The following is a 24,903-nucleotide window of genomic DNA, read 5'->3' as shown; positions in this document are numbered from 1 at the left end:
ACTGACCAGAGAAAAACTAACGCTTGCTGAAAAAATCAATACGAGTTTCGCATCTATTGCGCATCGAGTCTGTCGATTTTCTCCAAAGTATCCCTCAATATCTCTGCAGCCGTTTCCAGGTACTCTTGATCACATAAGGTGGACTTCGCTATAATATGGTATTCGAGTTTGCCATCATCACTGGGCACGCCAGCGATCACCACCGTATCCGACTTGTAGACTTCGTTGGTAGCTGCTCGCAGTCCGTGCATCGCGAAAGAAGAACCAGACATCTCTACATCGCCATCTTTTTGCGACTCTTCGGCTCTGGTGCCATTTTGATACAGCGTCAACACTCCAAACTCGCTACTCTTAGCAGACCAAGTTTCGCATTGTTTTGCGATATCCTCGAAGTGTATATTTTCAGACGCAAGACCATCGATGTACTGGCGATGCACTTGGTCGAGGACTTCCTCAGCAATTTCTCGGTCGCGGAACGTGTCGTTAGATTCCGAAAGCCGCACACGGACAGGCAGGTAGGTCAGACAATTGAATACTATATTGCGCAGTCGGGCTGGTAGTGCAGCTCTTCCAGAGGTAAGACGGCCGAACAAGACGTCCTTATTGCCGTTCAATTGAGCCAGTGTCAAGGCACAGGCAGCTGTGAAATTCGTCGCTGGTGTGCGGCCGATGCGCTTGGACTTCTTGGTAAGCTGTATAGTCCCTGTGTAGTGCAGTGTTGCGACAGACTTGTTACTTTGAACAAGAGGTATCTCGGGCTGCAGATAAGTCATCGATGATCCCTCGAGTATCGAGTTCCAATATTTGCGATCCAATTTTGTTGATTGCTGGAGTGCAACAAGGCTCGATACACTGGGCTGATCCTCCAATGACTGGCCTTGATAAATCTTCTGTAGAGTATCTGCCACCCGCGGGAGTGATTCGCCGTCGTACTGCGCATGCCAGAGTCGGACAGCCAGGCGACGTGATCCGTTGCAGTCTTTAAGCAGGACAAATCGCGTGAAGGTCCTCCCAATGAAGGACTGAAGGTCATCCTCGTCACCAGTGAAGGCTGTCTTCGACCACTCATCGACTGTATGTCCCGATGGTACCTGCACCACCTCAGTCGTGATGGGCGGATCACTCAACAGTATCTGATAGAGCTGGCCTTGTACTTCTGCAAACGTCAGGCGCAGTACTTCAAGATGCTTGACAAGTGAGGCACAGCTATCCAGCAATCGTGCGGTTTCGATTGATGGTTCGAGATCGATATAGAACCAGTGTATGCCGGTGGGTCCTCCCTCAATGGAACCATCGAGATATTCTCTCTGAGAGTGTGTGATTGGCATGATGTCTTCAATCGTGCCAGATGTAGCGGAAATCTGCCGCTGTACTTCACTGCGGAGATTGTCCAGATCGTAATCTCCCACTAGACTGAATGGACTTGGGGAGGTAATCGATTGCTCCGAAGCCGTTTCCAAGGTCTCCGCAAGCTCAGACAACAGCGGCTTGGTAAAAATGTCCATTACTGCCATTTCGAGCCCCTCTCGCTGGCACAGATTGGCTAGCCTCATGGTTTGGATGGAGTCTCCACCAAGCGCCATAAAGCTATCATTCGCGGAGATGTTGTCCTGTGGTATGTCCAATACAACCGACCATAGTTTCTGTAGACGCACCTCCATCGCGGTTTCAGGGGGTCTACGGGTTCCCGCAGTTGCAGTTGGATCGATGATCAACTCATCAGAGTGTTCCATAGCTCGGAGTCGTCTTCGATCGATCTTGCCTGTTGTCGTTCGAGGCATATCTTGCAGCGCCACATATCGAGCAGGCACCATGTAAAGTGGCAATGTAGCCTTCAGACGGTCATGAACACCACCTTGAATCAAGCGTGCGAGTCGCCCTGCAAGCTCGTCCTCGCTCAGGTCCTCGGATCCAGAGAACTTGAGAAATGCCATCAAAATGTCGCGAGTCCCGGCTGACTTAACGATCTCGGCAACAACTTGAAACTCCTGGTTATGTCGGCCGTCTACTTGCTTCAAGACGTTGTTTTCGACATCGGCAAGCTCTAGTCGTTGACCTCTGAGCTTCACCTGACCATCTTTCCTTCCGTGGAATGTGATTGATCCGTCTTCAGCATAAGATACAATATCTCCAGTCCTGTACAATCTTTCCTTGGCGGGGCCGCAGAGTTCAGGGAACTGCTTCCGCAACCACTGCGGTGAGTCTACGAAAGCTTTCCTGGTCTGTGCTTCGTCGTTCAGGTAGCCCTGGCCAACAAGAGGTCCTTGGAGCCAAAGCTCGCCGACAGATCCGATAGCGACCAGACGTGAGGTCTCCGGTGAAACAATCCATGTCCTACAGCCAAGGCCGAAACCAAGACCTTGATGTCCTTGCTCCTGTTTGGCAAACATAACTCCTGTGGCATGTTAGCATGGATCCCATTCGCACATCAAACTTCAGACATAGCCATCAGTACTTACCAATCGTGGCTTCACTGGGTCCATACGCAATTCGAACCCTCGTCAGCTTCAAGAAGCGGTCAATGAGACGCTGTGGGACGGCTTCTCCGCCAAGCTCAATGAAGTTAAGGCGTTGAACGGTTTCATCGCTGAGTGTCTCCGCGAATGTTGGGCTGAAGGTACCCTGTGTTACCTGTAGCCGTCGCATTGCGCCTTCTGTATCATTCTTTCGCTCCCACTCCGAGGGAATACAGACGCAGCCGCCGGCTGCCAGTGTCAGGAAGTTGAAAGCCCATGTGGAATCAAATGCATAGGAGGCGAAGTCGAGAACTCGAGAGTGGAGGCCAAGCTCGAGGAAGTTCGACTGCAAGCGGCTCATGCTAGCCAGATTTGCATGGGTGATCACCACTCCTTTCGGCTCTCCAGTGCTGCCGGATGTGAAAACTACGTATAGCGGGCTCTGTGGATCGACAAGAGGCATGGAGACAGTACTGGACTGTAGGCTGTCCAAGAATTCCAGATCCACGGCGATGATAGCAGCTCGGTCATCCAATCGTATGCGTGTAGCAACTTCTGCGCTGCTAGTCGAGCACAGGATGGCCACCAGTGGACTTGATTTGCGAACCATTACTTTCAGTCGCTCTTCGGGCTGTGTTACGTCCATGGCACATGTACCAGCGCCGGTCTGCATGATAGCTAGGCATGTGACGGGAAACCAGAGCGATTTTTCGAACAAAATTGGAACAATGGTGCCAGGACCGACGCCGACGGTAACCAGATACTGCGCAAGACGATGCGAATGCTCAAGCAGCTTTCCGTAAGTCAAATTACCGTCGTGCGAGCAGACTGCCGGGGCTTCTGGGTGCTTGCGAGCGATCGCTGCGATCAACTCGTGCATAGGTACATTGGCGGGATCGATGGAAATTCGAGAATTCCACTCAGCGATGTCCATCATGTCTTGTCCGCTGACCAGATCGAGATCAGTTATGGAACGTCCGATGTTCGTCACATCACAAATTTGATGAATGATGTGCTCGAATTGACTTGCGATCCTTCTTGCGCTGGCTGTCGAGACGACATTTGAATCCAAGCCGAAAGTTATGCTGATATGGCCATCATTCAGCTGACAGACTACGGCCAAAGCGTAGGTGCTGAATGCAGCTGGAACTGGTATTCGCTCGCCCTCAGTGCTCGATGTTGAGTCTTTCATGAATAGGCTGTCTTCTGCGGCCTGTTCTTCATCGGCAGCTGGCTGCACCACTAAGAGCGATTGAAAACGACAGGCTTCCTCTGCTTCCGGACTTGCCTTTTGAATGTACTGCAGCCCACTTTGCTCGAACGGCGTCATGTCTACAGCTTGCAGTTGAGTTTGCTCGAGCAAGGACTGCAAATCTAAGCTCTTCTCTTCTGCGCCTGTTGTCAATCGCACTCTGACGGGCACAGTGGCGATAGTAGGACCAGCAATCGTCGCTAAATCAGAACCAGTCGCTTGTCGACCGGACGTGATTACGCCATATACTGCTTCATTATTGTTAGTCCGCTGTGTTACAAGTAGTGCCCATGCCGTTTTCAATAATGTCGACATGGTAAATCCCGCTGGAGGTCCTCCTCGAAGTTTGATCTTTTGCTCAAAGGCAGTATCTGCTTGAGGCTGATATTTCGGGTGAGGCAAGCCAGGGAATGGCGATGCCTCGAGGCCAGCGAACTCCTTCTGCCAGAACTTTTGCGAGTCTTCGAGCGAGATGGAGCGAACTTGTTTAATGAAGGAAGAAAGAGGCATCAGTTTCGAAGCTGTTCCTTGGTGATATGCCTGTTGAAGCGAGGTCATTACCAGATCCACAGTAGGTTCGTCATAAAGTGCATGATGAATTCTCCAGCGCCAGATCACGCCTCCAGAGCGCTGGTCCGTGTGCAGCGCGACTTCGCTGAGGGGGACTCCCAGCACTCGGTTCGAGCTCTGTGTTTCTGGCTGAGGCTCATCTTCAATCCACTTTGAAGTGTCTCGGACCACACATTGCACAATTCCACATCCTTCAAGATCAAGGAATCGGGTTCTCAAGATGGGCGTAGCTTCTTCAACCATCTTCCAAGCGTGCTTAAACCTATCGAGGTCAATTGCAGAATCAAGCTTTTGATCGAATTCTGCCGTGTACGCTCCGTGCCGGCGGGCTGCCAAAGCAAGCAGACCTTCCTGTAGAGGCGTGCAGGGGTAAATGTCCTCCACATCTGCTGGAGAGATGCCCATTGTGACAGCCGCAGAATTGCGAACATGGTTGAGATCCCGTTGACGTGATTTCAAGAGACTGAAAGGCTTCGGAACATGTATTGACTCGGCGATGTGGCCCTTTATCTGCTGTGCCAGGTCCTGCAAGATGGGATGCTTGAACACATCTGCTACTGTAAGGGAACGTCCCGACTGTCGTATCGCTGACACGAGCTTCATAGCCTTTATAGAATCGCCTCCGAGCAGGAAAAAGTTGTCGGCCGCCGTGATTGGTCTGGAAACCTTGAAAGTGGCTTTCCACAAAGCTTGCAGCATTTGCTCCGCGGGTGAAGATGGCATGCGCGCATTCCCTGCGCTTGAACGCGACGGATCGAAATATTCTGCTATCTTCTTGGTCCCGGCCAGCTTGCGAAGTTCTCTGCGGTCAGCTTTGCCGGTTGTTGTCCGAGGCATAGCCTTGAGAAGCAAGTACGCCACAGGCACCATGTAAGAAGCAGCATGAGCAGCAACCCGGGCATGTGCGCTGCGAAGAAGAGACTCCGCATCAACTCCGATTCTACTGCCGAGTGAAACGAAAGCCACCAGCAATGGACTTTCCACGTCTTCCGGTGAGACGAGATCAGCGACAACACTGATCTTTTCGGCGGCAGCTTCATGTCCATCCTGGCTGACCCTAATCTCTCGGGTCACGATCGATTCAATCTCGCTCAGCTCGACTCTCTGACCTCTGATCTTCACCTGCACATCTTTCCTTCCCACGTAGATCAAGTGTCCATTTTGTGCATATCGAACAAGATCGCCTGACCTATACAGCCGCCCTCGGCGACCGCATGAGGCAAACGACCCAGGCCCACCAACTGTGAGCCATTTGGGATCTTCAATGAAAGCGGCGGCCGTCTTAGCAGGATCATTCATGTAGCCAGGTGACACGAGAGGGCCTTCGATCCAGAGTTCGCCAATGCATCCTTTGCCTACGAGGCGGTCTGATGTGATTGGGTCCACAAGCCATGCACACATCCCGGTCGGAGGCCCAATGCCAATGTCACCACGGTCTTTCTTGGCATATGCTACGCCCAAAGTCGCTTCACTCGGTCCGTACGCTACACGTACTCTTGTAGGCATTCGCTTGATCAGCGCATCACTGACCATCTCGCCACCCATTTCAATGTATCGCAAGCCTTTCACGACGTCCAAATCTAGTGTTTCAGCGACAAGTGGTGTCAGAGTAGCGGATGTTACTTTGAGATCGGCCATGGCCTGAGAGAGGTGATTCTGTCGCTGATCGTCAGACGGCACGCACACGCATGATCCCTGTGCTACTGCCATAACATTGCTTTGCCATGTGACATCGAAAGCATAGGATGCGAAGTCCAGTAGTCGTGCACCAGGCTTGCTAATTTCCAGTGCATCGGCCTGCAAGTAGATTGCGCTAGCGATATTCTCGTGTGTTATGGTCACACCCTTAGGCTCGCCCGTGCTTCCAGAAGTGAACACGAGGAAAAGAGGATCAGAGGGCTGCACATCCGAGTCGACTGATTCGCATGTTGGCAAATCTTGGAGGTGTGCCTCATCCACGATAACAACTTCCGCGCCCGGCTCCAACAAAGATCGAGCTAGGTCCGCCGATCGTGCTGAGGCAAGGACAACTTTGGGCTGCACCTGACCAACAATCTTTTGGAGCCTCTCTTTTGGTTGTGTGATGTCGTTTCCAGCAGATGCTCCTCCAGCCTTCATGACAGCCCACATAGCGACAGTCATCCACATCGACTTTTCGAAGTACAAAGGAACCAGGGTAGCTCGTCGTACACCAAGACGAGACATATGGCCTGATAGTCGTGTAGACAGTTGGTCCAACTGCCTGAAAGTAAGGGTTCCGTCCCAAGAGCAGACCGCTTGGGCTTCAGGCTGTCTTCGAACGGTGTCGGCAAAGATGTCATGTACACAGACTGTTACAGCCTTCGGAATCTCCTGATTCCAGCTCCAGATCTCCTGGAGGTCATTTTCACTTGCTAGGTTCAAGCGTCCAACCTTCTCGTCTTCGGACCCTGGTGTACATATCAGACGCAAGATGTGCTCCAATTGTCGTGCAATGTTCTCTGCCTCAACAGGACTGACAATCTGGCCATCGCTGAATAGTGTCAGCTGAAGGCCCTGTGGTCTGTCTTGATCGATGACCAAGGTGAGAGCATGAGTGGCGAAAGCATCATCGTTGTTTGCCGTGTTCACATCGAGCGGCAAGTCAGACATGTCGAAGAATGCGTCGGCATCACTCTCAGCGTGTTCATTGTGAGACGTGGAGGCATTGATTACCATCAATGATTGGAAGTTACAGGCCTCCTCGGCCTCTGCACTCATAGTGCGCACTCGTTGGAGGCCGGCCTGCTCGAAAGGTATCATATCTGTCGCTTGGCGCTGTATTTGCTCAAGCGACTGCTTCAAGCTCGAATCATAATCAAGTGATATTCGCACAGGAACAGTTGCTAGCGTTGGGCCGGCACAAGATTCGATGCCACTGACAGGAGCCTGACGGCCCGTCACTACCGCGCCGAAGACAGTATCTGTACGACCAGTGAGCTGGGTCAACAGAAGTGCCCACGCTCCACGCAAGCAGGTAGCTAGCGTCAGGCCTCGCGGTGCAGGTCCCATATTTTCGATCCTATGCTTGACGCTGGAGTCGACTCTTGGAACGTACTCGCGTGTGGGAAGAGGCGGATATCTTGCAGCATCGAGGCCAATAAATTGTTGTGACCAGAACTCCGCTTCTTGCGGAGTCTCCGACACAGCCGCAACGTGTTTGATAAAGCCTTGGAAAGGTGTCAAAGGCCGTATCTCACGACCCTCATAGGCATCCCTCAAGGCACCCATGAGGAGTTGCATTGAATGTCCGTCGTACACCGAGTGGTGCAACGACCATGTGAAGTATGCGCTTTTGTTGTCTGGTGAAGAAGCCAGCGCGACATGGCTCAGTGGTGTGCCTGGGCCCATGGAAATGTTGCCAGGCTGTTCGTGCCAGAGCACCGGCTCGTCCACAATCGCTTGCACTGGACCGTCCTGCTCGGATATGTGGACGATTCTGGTTCTGAGAATGGTGGCGGACGCAAACAGTTCCTCGTACGCTCGTTTGAACCGCTGAAGATCGATTCTTGAGTGAAGCTCGAAAGTCATCTGCCAGATGTAATCGCCATCATGTCGAGAGGTCAATGCAAGCAGCCCTGCTTGCAGACTCGTGCAAGGAAAGGCGTCCACAACTTGTTCCGAAGAGACATTGCAAAGTCCGGCAACTTGGTGTCGGATCGCATCAGTATCATACTGTCCAAGTAGCGAGAATGGTGCTATTGTCTGCTCGATTGACTCATCATCCAATCGCGCGGTTGTAGCAAGATCGCGCAGAGTGGGTTGGTTGAAGATGTCTGCAACATCCAGAACGATCCCCTCTTGTCGTGCCAGCGCGACTAATCGCATCGAGAGCACACTGTCACCACCCAGTTGGAGAAAGCCGCTCTGAGCAGATATACTCTTGGGTGGAATGTCAAGGATGTCCGACATGAGCCTTTGTATATGTCGTTCGAGTTGTGTTTTTGGTTCTTGATAGACTCCAGCTTTTGTATCTTGATCGTTTATGAGTTGCTCAAATAGTAACTCGCTTCCGATAGCTTGTAGTGACAGTCTGTCAATCTTAGCAGTAGCTGTCGTGGGCAGGTCTGAGAGCGGGATGAACCCGACAGGCACCATGTAAGATGGCACACTTGCGTTCATTCGGGCTGCAATAGATTCTGTCATGCGCGCCACTGACTTTCGCAGTTCCTGTTCACTCAACGTACGTGCATCTCGAGGGACGATGAAAGCCACTAGACTAGGCGTTTGACGATCTTTGGGAGTGACCATCTCGGCTACCACTTGCACTTTCTCCAGATCTTCCTGGGACTCGTAGACGAGCTGCTGAAGCACGTGGAATCGCACTTCGTCCAGTTCCATTCGCTGGCCACGGTGCTTCACTTGTGTGTCAATGCGTTCCACGAATTGGATCGATCCGTCCGGGTTGTATTTGACAAGGTCTCCTGTCTTGTACAGGCGTCCTTGATGTCCGGCGCTAACATACCACGACGGGTTTTCGATGAAGCTCTCTGATGTCTTGATAGGGTCATTGAGATATCCTTCGGTGACCAGCGGACCGGAGACCCATAGTTCGCCGACTGCGCCAACCGGTGAAAGCTTTCCAGTGACTGGGTCGACAATGAAAGTGCCTGCCGCCACCCCGCGACCAATGCCTTGATCACCCTCTTCCCTCTTCGCAAAAGCCACACCAACTGTGCACTCGCTGGGCCCGTAGGCAATCCAGACCCTCGTGTATTTCTGTAGCCGTTTAACAAGTGCTTCGGGTACGAATTCGCCACCCAGTTTGATGTACTTCAAGCTTCTCAGCACATCGTGATCTCTGATCGTGTCTGCCATCGTAGGCGTGAAGGTTGCGCTATTCACGTGCATATCTCTCATGAATCCTGCAATGTCGTTCTTTCGCTGGGACTCTGAAGGTACGCAGACGACGCCTCCTGTGCACAAGACGCCCATGTTCGTCAGCCAGCAAACATCGAATGCATATGACGCGAAGTCAAGCACTCGAGTTGTCGGCCCGTACTCTAATCGAGCTCGGTACTGGTATTCTATGCCAGTGGCAAGGTTCGCGTGCGAGATACAGCAGCCCTTAGGAATACCAGTGCTACCGCTGGTGAATTGAATGAAAATTGTGCTTTCCGGATCGACACGAGGGAGACTGGCAGGCGTTGAACCGATCTTCATGTTCAAAATTCGTGTCGCGTCAATAGGAACAACTGCCTCGTCCAAAGATTTCAGAGCCTCTGGTCCCAGTACTTGCGAAGCCATTTCAGCTGCGGATACAGAGCATAGTATAATGCGCGCGTTGACCTGGGCTGCAATGGTAGCCAAACGCTGCGCAGGCTGGGAGATGTCCATTGTGACCGCCGCAGCGCCAGCTTTGCTCACTGCAAGCATAGCCACCGGCATCCACCTACTCTTCTCAAAAAGCAGTGGAACAGCAGTAATGCTTGAGCCGACGCCACGGGCGACAAGGTATCGTGCCAAGTGAGTTGAGATTTCGTCGAGCTCGCGATACTGGAACTGCCCATCCCATGCTGCTACCGCATCGGCCCCCGGTTGAAGCTCAACCGTTCGCTGGAAAATCGCGTGAACAGGCGTCATTATTGGCTCTGGGATATCAGAATTCCACTGCCATATATCTCGCAGGTCCGAATCACTGATCACATCAATATCGCGGAGGTCGGTGCTCGCGAGCTTTGAATCTGTCAAAAGACCCATGATGTGTTCTAGCTGGTGCAACATGCGCTCCATGATCTCGACACTCAGCACAGACGAATCAAAAGATGACTTGATCTCAACTGTGGACGAAGAGCTGGCCTCAAATTCCAACACTAGAGCTGCTGTAGTTCTCTCCTCGTGATGTGTCCCGGAAGAGCCATTTTGTTTTGGGGTAGACATGCCGTTTGTGACTGCGACACGGCTGTCGCCGTTCATGCCATGGCCGTTGCTCAAAGCCCCATTGCTCAAGGCTCCATTGGCTTTCAGCTGACTTCTACGCGGAGGCTTGCAGACGACAAGAGTCTGCAATCGGATAGCGTCGTCGTTACCAGGAACAAGATTTCGGAGATACAGTGGGTCCAGAGTGTTGCTCTCACGTATCAAAGCTGTTTTCTTGTGGACTTGCTCCAATAGGTCTTCCACTGATGTTTTGTCTGAAGATAAAGTCACTTGCATAGGTAGAGCAGCTCGATGAGATGGAGCCCTCGCATTCGAAGAATCGCTTTTGTCCTCTTGTAACACGCCAAAAAGTGCTTGATCTGAGCCGGTGTACTTTGCTTGGAGTAGAGCCCATGCTGCATGCACGAAGACGTTGGGCGAATGCTCTTGACTGGCCAGCGGTAGATTGATCTTCTTGATACATTCTTCGTCCAGTAACGGCTTATAGTTGGGTGATGGCAGTACTGGAAATGTTGGCGCTTCCGAATCTCTATGCTGATCCTGCCAGAAAGCATCTAATTTGTCCTGCGAGACGCCCGTTGTGTACTGAAAGAAGTCTTGACGTATGGAGGCAGTCGACGCTTTGGGGTCTTCAAGAATGAATTGTATCGCTTCGCGGAGCTTTGCGACAACATGTGACGCGGATTGCATGCTGAACTTGTTCTCTCTGAAAGCGAAGTCGATAATTGTCGAAGAGCCGCGGAGCTCCATTGCAATGCCGAAGTCGAATTCTTGCTCGTCCGAGGCATCACATTCTTGAAACTGGAGCCCAGTTGGGTGAATTGCTGCATCGCCGTTGTGGGTTGGTGAGCTAATAAATGATCCCGCGTCGTACACTGTGATAGATGAATTGAACAAGCTTCCTTTACCGACACTTCGTTGTATCTCTGCCAATGACACGTGCTGATGCTCCAGGTGGCTGATGGTATCTTCACTGACCGATTGGATCAATTCTTCTACACCCTTGCCAGCTTGCAAAGGCACAAGGCTGATGAGCATGTTGATCAAAGGACCTACAGCCTGATCGACATGATCTACAGGCATGTCTCGTCCGGACGCAAGAAAGCCAAAGCAGGCCTCGTCACTGCGAGTGTAGTACGTTAGTACAAGTGCCCAGACAAGCTGTATGAAGGCCGCTCTCGTGACACCTTTGGCGCGGCAGAAATCATAGATGGCCGTATCACCGTCATGGAGAACTTCCATGGTTTGTGTCTTGGCATTTTCCAGTGAGCCATCAGCAATTTCGGTGGGAAAATGGCAAGGCTGGACATCGGCCAAGTAACTGCTCCAATATTGGATCCGATTATCCGTCTTGGTTGATTCGATGTAGTCGATCACGTCACGGAATCGCGGCGATGGAGGAAGTCGACTCCCACGATAGGCTGTGTCGAGTTGATCCAAGAGAACGCCGACTGAAGCAGCATCTATCAGAGCATGATTTGTGTCCAGACGACAGGCACACTCCCCAGTCTTACTTGTGGCAATCGACACAAAAACTTCTGGCTGTGCAAGTTGGAATGTAGGTCTTGCAAAGTGATGCGTTAGCCACTGTGCGGGCGAGATATCCCCAGTCTCCACTACTTCAACTTGATCTGAGAAATCCGAGAAACGTCGTACGGCTTGTAAGTACCCTCCGCTCTGTTCATCGTCCAGAAATACTGTCGCGAATATTGAATGATGCGCGAGAACAGCTTGCCACGCACTTTCAAGTTTGGAGATTGATATACGTTCCGCTCCTCTGGGTTTGCATTCCCAGACTGAATGTGTGAGGTAGCTCGCAGCACCTGTCTTCTTACTGAACAGCATTCCTTCTTGCATGGGTGTACATTTGTAGACATCAGAGACGTCTTGAGTCGTGAGCCCTATCGTGGCTAGAGACCGCTTTTGCGGAAGCGTCGGTTTCCACAAAGCATGATCTTTCTTGGTACCAGCGGATGCTTCTCTCGGAACGGTATGACTTGCCTTGCCAGACTTGACGATGTTCTGGATTGTTCTCAGTCTCAGTAGATCCACAACCGAGACATCTACCCCTCTTGACCGCGCTCGCGAGACGACTTGCATTGCTCTAATAGAGTCGCCGCCCAGCGTCGTGAAGTGGGCGTCGGTCGAGACCGTGTCGGGTCTTCGCTGCAGCACCTCAGCCCAAACGTCTCGAAGACCTTTCTCGAGCTCAGAGGTTGGGTTGATCACAGTATTGTGCACATCGTTCTTTGCCAAGCTGTCACCCATAAGAGCTTCACCTTGTGCGCGGAGCATACGTCGATTGATTTTTCCACTTAGCGACAATGGTACTTCGTCCAGAGTAAAGAAGGCTACCGGGATCATGAACTCTGAAATGTGCTCCGCGAGCAGTGTGGCCAGAGTATTGCTGTTCACAAGCTCCATGATCGCCTTCGATGGTCGCACAATAAATGCTATCAATGCTTTCTGCGCGACTTCGGCGATGACATCTACAGATGCTGTTGAGTTGTTTTGGTGGTCCCGGATAACCCGTTGAACATTACGTTCGACGTCGCCGAGCTCGACACGTTGGCCACGAATCTTGACCATGTCGTCTCTCCTTCCGACATAGTTCAGAGATCCGTCAGAAGAATACCGCACCAAGTCTCCAGTGCGATAAAGTCGACCTTGCCGACCTTGACGACTTCTGGTGCCATCAATCAGCCATTGTGGATCGCGGATGAAATTTGCCTCTGTCTTCGCATGGTCATTGAGATAGCCACGTCCCACAAGGGTACCTTCAATGTAGAGCTCACCCGTAGCACCCACAGGTGCCAATTGATTCGGTTTATCAATACTGACCACCCATGTCGCGCAGCCGAGTCCTACGCCGAGACCTGGCTTTCCACTTCTCCTGGTGAAAGGACGAGTCAATTCAGTCGCTGTTGCTGTCACAGTGCACTCGGCCGGGCCATATGAGTCAATAATGCGTGCAGGAGAGTTCTCGAGGTACTCGATATCAGCATAATTCAGAGCCTCACCGCTCAGGTTGATTGTCGATACATGTGAGAAATCTACTGCACGTACGTGAGCAGGCGTGATTTCGGCATAGTTGACACGATATTGCTTCGAGAAACTCGCCAGGTCATCCATTCGTTGCTTGGCAGAAGGTGTACATAGACATGCGCCAGCAGTGAGAGCCATGAGCAAGTTCTCCCAAAAGACATCGAATGCTGGCGAAGCGAAATCCAGTATGCGTGAAGTTTCATTAATTCCAAGGAATGCTCGTTGGTGCGCTATTGCATGGAGGAAATTGCCATGTTCGATGACCACTCCCTTTGGCAGGCCAGTGCTACCACTTGTGAAGGAGACGTACAGAGCATTCGACGACCGGGCCTGAGGCAGACTTTCCAACCTCTCCTGTCGATCTACCGATTCTGAGACAGGAAATAAGGTTTCGTCGTCAATGCGTAGCACTGTACCACTTTTGCCTGCAATGGAACGAGCAAGCTCTGCTGTACCTGCAGACGCCAAGACTAGTGGCGCTGCAACTTGGCCAACAATGGTAGCCAGTCTGTCCAATGGCTGGCTGATGTCGAGCGCACAGCAGACGCCGCCAGCCTTCATTACTGAAACAGCTGCCACGGTCATCCAGATGCCCTTTTCCAAGCACAGCGGGACAATCACTTCTGGGCCCACATTACATGTCTTGGCAATGTAGCATGCCCATGTTGTCGATAATTCGTCCAGTTGAGCATAAGTAAGTCTGCCGTCCCAGCTTTCGATTGCTAGCGACTCGGACTGGCGCTCGACAGTCAACTGGATTAACTGATGCACGGTCTCAGCTTCCGCCATGTCTGTCACCGGGACGGCGGCGTTCCAGGACCAGATGTCTTGAAGGTCTTGTGGGCTAGCGATACGCAATGAAGTAACACTCATTTCATGATTCTCAGGAATGCATAATTGACGCACAATGTGCTCAAGCTGGCCACCCATCCGCTCGGCTTGTTTGAGAGGCAACATGACGGAATCGAAGCTCAGTGTGACTCGAGCTCCGTTCTCAGCGTCCAGATAGCAATGTATCAGCAATCCGTAGGAATTGAAGACTGCTGTATCTAAAGCCTCTTCGTACGCCTCCGAGACGAAGATAGGCGTAGAGTCATCCGCTTGCTCTGCAGGTTCTACCAGCAAGAGCGTCTGGAAATCGCACGCTCGCTGCGCATCATCGCTGTCAAGACGAATGTTTTGCAATCCCAATTGTTCAGGCTCTACCAGTGCCAGTGAGTCGTGTTGGACGCGTGTGAGTAGCTGTCGAACTTGTTCACCATGCTCAAAATCAATGACCGCTCGAGTTGGAGCGGTGGCAAGGGTGGGCGCGATCATCGACTCAACACCGTCGACCGGTACGGCACGACCAGACGTCGTGACGCCGTAGACCACGTCTGATGAGCCAGTGTATTCTGCCAGTAGCAGATGCAGAGCTGTTCTGATCACTGTCGCTGCAGTGAAACCACTCCCAGCGGGCCAGGATATACCTTGCATACGATGCACAACTTCGTGATCGGCACGAGGTTGGTACGAGGGAAAGGGCAAAGGCGGATAAACGTGAGCTTCCAAACCAGAAAGATGTTTTTGCCACGCATTTTTCGCCTCTTCTCTGCTTATTTGCTGGACACGGCGAACGAATGCTTGGAATTGTGGTGGCGGAGGACCGGAGTTCAGATGCTCGTAAGCATATCTCAGCCTAGCAAGCATTAGAGGGAGGCTGATCCCGTCGAAGAGAGCGTGATGCATGGTCCATTGAAATTTGGTCCCTTTCTGGTCCTTCAGAATGCAGAAGTTGGCCAAAGGTGACCCCAACCCCATTGAGGGAATATACGTTGTCGTCCCTAAATCCCACGCTGTAGCACTGGACTCTTTGACTATGACTTGCACCAGGTCCTCTCCTCTCAAGTCTACGATCCGCGTGCGCAGGATAGGTAGAGCAGCGAAGACAAGTTCCCAGGCCTCTTTGAAACGGGCTACATCGACGTCGGCGCGCAACTGATAGGTCTGCCGTCCGATGTAGTCCTCTGCTCGCTGTGCAGTCAGAGCCATGAATCCTGCCTGCAAGGCTGTGCATGGGAAAATGTCCTCGATTGCGTCAACATCTAACTCACACTGACGAGCAGCTTCCTCGCAAGCACCTTCGCGGTCGAGATGCTGTAGCAAGCTGAAGGGAGCCACTGGGTCCGTTGGATTCGTGACAGTCGTCAGTCCCTCCCTAGCATTGCGCTGATCAATGTATTCAGCTAGATCACATATTCGTGGATGCGCAAACACTTCAGCGACTGAGATCGCGGTGCCTCTCTTTCGCGCTGCAGCTGTCAATCGGACGGCGAGCACTGAATCGCCACCGAGACGGAGAAAATCATCTTCCGCTGCGATTTCGTCTGTTTCAAGGTCCAGAATATCTGCTATGAGGCTATGTAACAAGATTTCGGTCTTGGATGCCGGAGACCGTCGGCTCGTTTGATCCGATGACCAGAACGCCGCTATCTCCCGCAAGGTCAGTTCGGTGATCTTCTGCGTCAATGCGGCGCGGTTCCTCTTTCCTGTGTAGGTGAGGGGCAGCTGGCGCAAAGGTATGTAGCCCTTTGGTACCATATAAGCTGGTATCCGAGTTCTGAGCTTGTCGTCAACACCGTCTGTAGCTTTCGACAGTTCCAAGCGCAATTCTGTTTCGTCCAGGTTCGCAGCTCCGGGCAACACGACGTAGACAATGAGAGTGGGGATTTCATGGCCTTTAGGGATGGCCACCATGGCTGCTACATGCAGTCCCTCTTCACCACAAGCCCGACTCAAGACTGCACGGACATGGTGTTCGACTTCGCCCAGTTCGACTCTTTGACCGCGCAACTTGACTTGCCAATCGCGTCGGCCCTGTATTCGGAGACTTCCGTCGGGAGCATACTTCGCCAGATCGCCCATTCGATATAGTCGTCCTCTTCGACCAGGTACTTTGCCACCATCGCCGGCGAGAAGAAAGGGAGGATCCTCAACGAAGGCCGCTGCAGTCTGTGTCTCATCACGAAGATAGCCACGACTCACCAGAGGTCCTTCGAGCCAGATCTCACCACTTTCCCCAATCGGCGCAAGAATAAATCGGCCGTCCTCATCCTCATTCACCAGCCATGTCACGACGCCACTGCCGTATCCAATGTTGTCAGGAGTCTCAGGGTTGAGTGCGGCTGTCTGGAGAGATCCACACTCTGAAGCTCCGTATGTATTTCGATATCTTTGGGAAGGGTGTATCCGTGATAGAAGTTTTGGTGAGGCACGTTCACCAATAGTTTCGAAGCCTTTGAGCATATGTAAAGCCTCGTCGTCCAGCAAGTCGGCCACTGTGGGTGTGATATTTGCGAAATTTGCACGGAAGCGTTTGATCGCCGCTGAAGGGTCCTGCCTCCTGTCCTCTTCCGATGGCACGCATAGACAACCTCCTGCATGCCAGCAGAAGAGGACGTTGTACCAAGTCATGTCCCAGGAATATCCGGCGTAGTCAAAGACTCTAGATGATGTTGACATTGCTGTGGGCTCAGCTTGGACGTGCAGTTCTGTATACAGGCTGCGGTGTTCGACAACGACAGCCTTTGGTCGGCCTGTAGAACCGGACGTGAAGGATACCCACAGCGCATTCTCTCCCGCCACTATGGCTCGCTGTGGGTTATCCTGCTCGGTAGCATGAGACTCGCGATCTAGCCGATCTCCATCGATGCTACAGATCATGGCTCTTGTGGCCAGCTTCTCAGCGGTTGACCAAGCGCCATCTGAGGCCAAGACAACATGTGGACGGACTTGGTCCATCATTAGTCCCAATCGTTCGTCTGGCTGCGTAATGTCCATGACTACTGTCACGCCGCCGGAACGCATTACGCCCAGCATAGCCACAGACACCCATTTGCTCTTCTCGGAGAGTAGAGAGACGTGCACTTCTGGGCCGACGCCTAGCGATCTCAAGTGGGCCGCCCATCTTTGCGAGTAGCGATCCAGCTCACCATACGTGATGGAGCCATCCCATGCTTCGATTGCAGGCGCATCAGGTTGCCTTCTTGCGACTTCAAGGATTAAATCGTGAACGACGCCATTCAGTGTCTCCGGGACTGTGGCGTTCCACTGCCATATCTGTTTCAAATCGCTGTCGCTGATGGTGGCCATTTCTCTGGCGAAGGTGTAGAAGAAAGATGCTTGGCAGCCATCGTGCGTTATGGGACGCTCTGCTTATACACAAACGAGCCTGCGATCATACGGCTAACGAGGCTTGCAGTAGCTGGACTTCCGGCACTTTTGCCAGCCACGGCCGGCTCGGACCCCCATTTCTCAACCATTCTTGGCTTTGAGTAGTCCGGTAAAAGTGGTTGTATGACAATTCGCACGGCCCACGCGTTCCAGCTCATCCCACGTGGCGCTCAGGCATGATCGCGCAGCAGAAAAGCTTCCTCTTCGTCGACAGATCCTGGCTGCACACGCAGAACTGCTGCATATTCCAGTGGCGAGCATGCTGTCTACGAAAAACGTGGCGCAAGCTCGTCATGCCCGCTTGAACGCAAAGTGACGCTGGCGTGGGAGGAATTGAGGAGGAAGAGGGAATAAAGTTATCAGCTTCGAGAATCTTATCTGATCTGAGCCTAGCTTTTCGGACCTCGATACTTGGCCGTCCGGTGTGACTATCATGCTGCTAAGCTCGTTTCCACCATCCCGAATAGGAAGGAAAGGTGCTCGCGTGAAATCCACGCCTCTTGCTATTTCCTTCTGATACCGGCATTAGTCGGTCGGCTTTTATCGCGTTCTCGTGGTTGCGTAGTGTGTTTTGCGATTCCACTGTTCGGGGTTTTGGAGGAAAGCTGCCAGTCTAGTTGCAAGTTGTGCTGAGGCCATTAGACCGACCAGTCCCAATGCGGAAGCAGCCTTTCCGAATCCGAGGTGCACTGAGAAAGAGGCAGGCCTCTTGCCCTGGGTTCTCTCGAACGTAGCAGAAGTCTGCTGGCTCCCCCGACAACATGCTCATGTATCGTCCTTCGCAAGCTCGCAGCCCCGAGCACTTCTCTCCTCACGCTGTTCTTTCTCACCTGTGAAGACAAGTGTGGGGTGCTCCTCGGCTACGACATTTTTACGCAGAGCAGCGATACTAATGGCCAAATAGAGCTTCGCAACGGCTGAATATCCGCTGGCCAGTTCTCAATCAGATCCCTCGGATCTGATTAAATTCCCTCAACAAGCTCGGCGAGGGACCGTGGGACCAAACTACTGCACCTTGGAGCATCCAACCACAGCGAGCAGCAGCATAGATTTATGCTTTTGACTACCTTGGCGCCGCCACTGCATCAGCGCGGTTCGGCTAAGACTATTGCGCATCAGTTCGGCCCAGCATGCGGCTTTTTCACAAAGGCACGATGTCGCTTGCGAGGTCGGCCTGCCCTCGTCTCACATGCAATGGACGCGATCATCAGGCGGGTTCGAATTATTCCGGTGTCCTCAAGCTAAGCGAGGGCTATACTGTGACACGCCGTTCGCCTCATCGAAGGAGCTACGGCATGGGACTTCGTGGTTCTTGGGAATAGCCTCAAATCGGAGAAACAACTCATGTCTGTCTTTGCTGGAGACTCCGGCTATTTTTTCTGGTGAAAGTTATGCCGAATCATGGAGACTTGGGCAAGGTACGCTCTTCTCCATACGTCTGAGATGTACCCGGAAACTGACGTGCACAGCGTGCTCGAGCATTGCTGGCCTGGAGACCCTCATACGCACCAATCGTTAGCTTTGTGCAGCTGCTAAACGCTGCCGAACCAAGTCGACATGATGTCTTGCTTATGTGGGCAGGCACCATAACCGCAATCCTAGGTGGTATGCCATTTCCGATTCTTGGACTCTTATACGGAAAGGTGGTGGATGAATTAGCAGATTGCTCTGCGGAAGCCGGAACGGACTCCAATTCTTCTGAACAATGGCTCTCTGTACAGAACAAGGTGCTCGGCATGTTCGCAGTGGCTTTATGCAATTTTACGATGATCTATGCGGTATGTACGAGGTCTCTGCGGATTTGCAAAATGCAAGTTCAGACGCTGATTCGATTCAGTACAACGGATGTTGGGGCCTCTTTGGAGAACGCCTCACGTACCGCATTCGATTCGCCTACATGCGTGCGTTGCTGAGACAGGAGCCGGCCTTCTTTCACAGTCTCCCTTCTGGCGAAATGGCAACAAGGTTAGACACCGACATTCAGAATATCCAAACTGGCACAGGCGAGAAGGTGGCTCATTACATTTCCACCATATCTTACTTCATCACTGCCTATGCAGTTGCTTTCTCCCAGGACGCTGCCTTGACCTGGAAGTTGGCAGCACTCGTTCCCGTCTACGTACTTTACGCGCAGTATACTGGCAAACTTCTCGAGCGCTTTTCGACACAGGTCGCGAATGGGGTAAGCTCCGCAACAAATTTGGCATCCGAAAGCCTTCAAAACATCCCTCTTGTTCACGCGTTCAGTGCCGGCAAGAAGCTTGAAGACTTATTCAGTCAACGCCTACAAGCAGTTGCGAGCGCAGTGACCAAGAAGACAGTGACTGCTGCAGGGCAGATGGCTTTCCTGTACACAGCAACGTACATCTCAAATGCGCTGGCTTTCTGGCAGGGTAGCGTGCATATGGCCGCAGCAAGAAACGGTGAAAATGGTAGCAGCGTCGGTCGGATTTATACGGTGCTTGCTTGCGTTCTGGATGCATCACTCATGTTCGCAAGCCTATCGCACTACTTAACCTACTTCATTGGTGCCAGGACCTCATTTGACAACCTAGTTCCCGTGATGCAGCGGGATACTGCCATAGACGGAATGGCAGAGACGACTGGGCTACCTCTCACTTCCATCAAGGGCCGCTTCGAGCTCAAAGAGGTCGCATTCGCGTATCCTAGTCGCCCGGACACGCAAGTCCTGAATCATGTGTCTCTGAAACTGCCAGCGGGAAAGGTCACTGCGCTGGTCGGTCTCTCAGGGAGCGGTAAGTCGACGATCGCTACGCTGTTAAATCGCATCTACGACCCGGCAGCAGGACATCTCGAGCTTGATGGTGTCGATCTGCGGCAATGGAACGTCAGAGATCTTCGACATCATATTTCGGTCGTGGAACAAGAGCCTACTCTCATGAATCGCTCAATCCTCGAGAATGTTGCATATGGCTTGGCTGGTAGCCTCGAATGGCCACCTGGTGCAGTTGAGCGGCTAGCAGCACATATCCGAAATACAGGTCAAAATGCAGAAGCAGCAGCAGGAGAGTCTCGCATCTTGGTTGAAGTGGTCCGACGAGTGAGAAAGGCGCTAAAGCAGGCTCAAGCCTATTCTTTTGTGGAGCGCCTCGAACATGGGATAGCTACGAAAGTCGGTACGCGAGGACTACATCTCAGTGGAGGGCAGAGACAGCGCATCGCTATAGCAAGAGCGTAAGCCAATCACTTCCCGGTGGCCCTTGGAGGGATGTGCTGACAAAAGCTTCGCGATTACAGACTTGCCCGCAATGCCCCGGTGCTCGTGTTAGATGAGGCAACATCGGCTCTCGATACTGCTACCGAAGTTGCAATACTGCAGAGTCTTTCGCAGTCCATGCCGGGTAGGACGATCATTTTGATCGCGCATCGATTGTCGTCCATCAAACATGTGGACAAAGTCATCGTCATGCGCAATGGAGATGTCATTGAAGAAGGTGGGTACAAGGAGCTTCTGGATAGCAATGGTCACTTTACTCGCATGGTAGAGATGCAGGCGCTGCAGAACCACGTCGAACAAAAATCCGAAAAGGACTTTTCCACAATCAATGCGTCGACAGCTGGCGCAGCCACCACCAAACACGATGCAGCAGAAAGACCAGAATACCACGAGAGCACCAATCCTGGTGATCTGCAGAACACCTCTCCCGATTCAACTGCAGAAGATGGAGGAAATGACGACCTGGAAGACTTGCCACTACTCGACTCCGAGCTAAAGGACGGCAATGAAGATGCAGACGATACGATGCAGAAGGTTGATGCAGGAAAGGCTCCATATCGAAAAGTGTTTGGCCGAATATATGAGTATACACGTGCGCAACGCACCCTCATCTACATAGGGATAGCCACTGCAACTTTTGTTGGTAAGTCCACCCTTGCAGTCAAGCTGCCGAGATTACAGCAATGCTTTTCAGAACATCTATACTGACAGTGGCAGGGCTCACCTGGTCTATCGAAGCAGTCATGTTTGGACAAGCTATCGGAGCTCTCACAGTCTGCGGTCTCTCCGCTGAACGCATAATCGCGAGTGGACAGAACGTTGGAGTAGCCTTTCTGATTCTGGCGGTTCTGAGCTTTGGCACCACTGTCGGCTCTTCTTACTGCTTTGGTAACGTGTCGGAGTTCCTCTTGAACCGGGTTCGGATTCTTTCCCTTCGGAGTCTGTTACAGCAGGACGTTGAATGGCACGAAGATAAAGGACGTACGCCAAGCAGTCTGCTATCCTACATTAGTGCGGATGCCTCGAGTCTTGGGAACATCACAGGAAATCTTCTCGGAGTTTCCATTGGCGTTATCGTGAGCTTGATTGTCGGCCCAGTATTGGCCCACATTATCGCCTGGAAAATTGCTATTGTCATTCTTGCAATCATCCCCATCCTGGTTGGTGCTGGCATTGCTCGAGTATCGGTCCTTACCAAATTCCAAGACAAGCACCGAGAAGCATTTGACGCATCTGTTGGAATTGCTACAGAAGCTGTGGGCGCTATTAACACAGTGGCGGCATTCGGCCTCGAAGAAGAGATGCTCGCATCGTATCAACGGGCGCTGAATGAACCCTACGCCGCAACAGTACGCCTGGTAATCATTGGAAACTGTTTTCTGGCACTCGGCTACAGCATCCCAAATGCGTTGAACGGTATAGCCTACTGGTGGGGATCGAAACTGATTATTGCCGGCGAATATGATCAAGCACAGTTCCAGACTGTGCTGCCAGCTATGCTTGTTGGAGCGGTCGGCTGTGGTCAGCTCTTCAATTTACTTTCCGATGTAGCTCGAGCAACTTCATCTGGAGCTCGAGTGTTCAGTCTCATCGATTTGCTGCCCAAGAGCCATCAGCGAGTACAGCTGGACATACAATCGCACGATAATGGCAACAGTAGCCGGCTCAGAGAACAAGAAGAGGACGATAATGGTGATCTGCCAGACAAATCCGATCTAGACATCGAGGCCATCCCACTGATGCCCATCAACGAGAAAGAAGTCGAAGACGCGGACAAGCCCCGGTCCAGTGGCGGCGCTCGTGTCTCGATGACCGACATCTCATTCGCCTATCCAAGCAGACCATCCACCGTCGTCCTTCAAGACATAAACATCAACATTCAATCGGGTCAACTAGCTGCCTTCGTTGGCCCCTCAGGTAGTGGCAAGTCCACAATCTTCGGCCTCTTGGAGCGCTTCTACCGGCCGACCACAGGCTCCGTCGTCATCGGCCATGAAGACATCAGTAAATCTGACAACACAGCGTTCCGAAGGAACATATCACTCGTCCCCCAAACCAACATGCTGTTTGACGCAAACGTAGCTTTCAATCTTGATCTAGGGTCGAGCAGCGAATCTTCAGTCAGCCAAGCAAGATTGGAAGAAGCTGCTCGCCGCGCAAATATCCACGACACAGTCATGGGCCTTCCGCAGCAGTACGAGACACCCTGCGGCACCAATGGCAAAGACTTCAGCGGTGGGCAGAGACAGCGACTTTCTCTCGCAAGAGCCCTGGTACGGGATCCTTCACTACTTTTGCTTGACGAGCCGACCTCTGCCCTCGATAGCGAATCTGAGGCACGTTGGCAAGAGACATTGCAGGAGCTTCGAGGCGAAGCGACGATTCTGATCATCGCACATCGGTTGCATACCATTCAGATGGCAGATGTCATCTTCTTGATTCACGATGGGCGCTGCGAGGATCGAGGGACACATCAGGAGCTGATGCAGCGGAACGAAAGGTACAGGACGAATGTGATGCAGCAGGTGTTGGATTGATCAATTCGGAGGAATAGTCGTCTAGCCATATCGCACTTGTTCTGCGCCTTCTCTGAACCAATCTTCACCAGCCGCTTCCTTTTCATCTGCATAGTTTATTATAGTGCTCTTCGTCGTAGTGTAGGCGTGATACGCAGCGATGCCGTTCTCGCTTCCGACTCCAGAACTTCCTATCCCGCCCCACGGACTGCTTGGGTCGTTGCGATGATGCGTGTTGATCCAGCAGATACCTGATTCAATTCGATCGGACAGTCGGTGGGCTTCCGAAAGGTCTTTGGTCCAGACTGCAGCTCCAAGACCGAACTCGCAGTCGTTTGCCAGTGCAAGCGCCTGGTCTTCAGTGTCGTACGAGGTGACGACGATTACTGGCCCAAATGCTTCCTCTTTCCAAATCTTGTGGCTCTCAATCGCCGTGTCTTTTCGGTGGACAAGCACAGTTGGTGGGTAGAAGTAGCCCGCAGACAGATCGAACCCATCAAGTGAAGATCTGCCGGACATTCGTTGTCCTCCAACAGCAACTTCTAGACCAGTACGCTTTGCATCTTCCACCAATCCGCTGACATGATCCAATTGTTTCTGTGAGATGATAGGGCCCATCATCGATTCAGGATTCGAGGGCGCTCCTATTCTCCGATGTATCGATTGTGCTTTGGCCGCGATCTTTTTCACAAATCGCTCGAAGATGCTAGAATGCACAACTATTCTGGTGGCCGCCACACAGGTTTGCCCGCTTGCGATGAAAGAACCGAACGCGACACCATTGACAGCCAGCTCCATATTCGCATTTGCTGTCACGATCACAGGTGCTTTGCCTCCTAGCTCAGCGGTGAAGTGTGCCAAGTTACCACCTGCGATTGCACCTATTGCTCTGCCAGACGGTGTGCCGCCGGTCACATCCACCTTTTTCACAAGAGAATGAGACACCAGAGCTTTACCAGTAGTGGCCCCGTACCCATTCAGCACGGTGAAGACGCCATCGGGCACACCAGCTTCTTTCAATATCTTGCCGAGCTTCAATGAAGTCAAGGGTGTCAGCTCGGATGGCTTCAGGATAATGCAATTGCCAGCTGCCAGAGCAGGCGCGATCTTCTTGACCGCAATTAGTAGCGGGTGGTTGAAAGGCGTGATCTGAACAACCACTCCTAGCGGGCGTCTGTCGACCCAGTTGTGTAGCTTGCCAGTCGTCGGCAAAACTGGTCGTTCCTCTGTTCTGATCAATGCGGCATAATACTTGAACCACTTCACTGTGATCGGGTCAGCGAAGTTCAAGGAAGTGAGATATGGAATAATCACCCAGAGACGGGACCTGAGCTTTCATTTCTCTTATCGCCCGGCCAGTCTGGAGCACCTCAAGAGCGATCAAATCAGTCAGATTGGCAGCCAGCAGTTCCGCAGCCTTCTCCAGCACATCGGCGCGCTGATGCCTTTCGCATCTGGACCACACGCCGGACCGAAAGGTTATGTGCGCAGCTTCCACTGCATGATTCACATCGCTGACGCTTGCAGAATGGCAGCTGCAATGCAATGAGTGTCCGCGAGTGAATAGTCCAGTATGAGAACGCACTGTGCAAATATTGTTCCGGTCGATGGATCTTCCACAGGAATCAGCTCTCCGCTGCCTTCATGCTCCTGCCCGCCAATCCACAGCATTTCGGCATGAGGCGCCATCGTTGGACCGCAAATCCGTCTTTCTGA

The 24,903-nt window shown here is 52.3% G+C and overlaps 3 protein-coding genes across 4 annotated transcripts; 1 reads left to right on the top strand and 2 right to left on the bottom strand.

The window, feature by feature from the left end:
* Window positions 1-53: 53 nt before the first annotated feature.
* Window positions 54-17,352, bottom strand: CKM354_000513300 (uncharacterized protein; the record flags this gene model as incomplete). Its single annotated transcript, XM_044800396.1, has 3 exons — window positions 54-2,395; window positions 2,460-8,423; window positions 8,484-17,352. The coding sequence occupies 3 exons, from the start codon at window positions 17,350-17,352 to the stop codon at window positions 54-56; spliced, it is 17,175 nt and encodes a 5,724-aa protein (XP_044656331.1).
* A 1,472-nt stretch (window positions 17,353-18,824) lies between these two features.
* On the top strand, window positions 18,825-23,208 carry CKM354_000513200 (uncharacterized protein; the record flags this gene model as incomplete). 2 transcript variants are annotated; one of them, XM_044800394.1, is made up of 5 exons in its annotated part: window positions 18,825-18,851; window positions 18,903-19,211; window positions 19,271-20,628; window positions 20,692-21,314; window positions 21,389-23,208. In XM_044800394.1, the coding sequence occupies 5 exons, from the start codon at window positions 18,825-18,827 to the stop codon at window positions 23,206-23,208; spliced, it is 4,137 nt and encodes a 1,378-aa protein (XP_044656329.1). The 2 variants fall into 2 exon arrangements, with proteins under 2 accessions (XP_044656329.1, XP_044656330.1); XM_044800395.1 differs by having other exon boundaries at window positions 21,383-23,208.
* A 21-nt stretch (window positions 23,209-23,229) lies between these two features.
* Window positions 23,230-24,876, bottom strand: CKM354_000513100 (uncharacterized protein; the record flags this gene model as incomplete). The annotated part of the gene is made up of 3 exons (XM_044800393.1): window positions 23,230-24,452; window positions 24,502-24,722; window positions 24,773-24,876. 3 exons carry the CDS (start codon window positions 24,874-24,876, stop codon window positions 23,230-23,232), a joined length of 1,548 nt encoding a protein of 515 aa, XP_044656328.1.
* Between the last annotated feature and the right edge of the window lie 27 nt (window positions 24,877-24,903).

Source organism: Cercospora kikuchii, assembly GCF_019650295.1.
Source record: "Cercospora kikuchii DNA, contig_00003, whole genome shotgun sequence".
Lineage (NCBI taxonomy): Eukaryota > Fungi > Ascomycota > Dothideomycetes > Mycosphaerellales > Mycosphaerellaceae > Cercospora > Cercospora kikuchii.
This window is presented reverse-complemented; position numbering and strand designations above follow the sequence as displayed.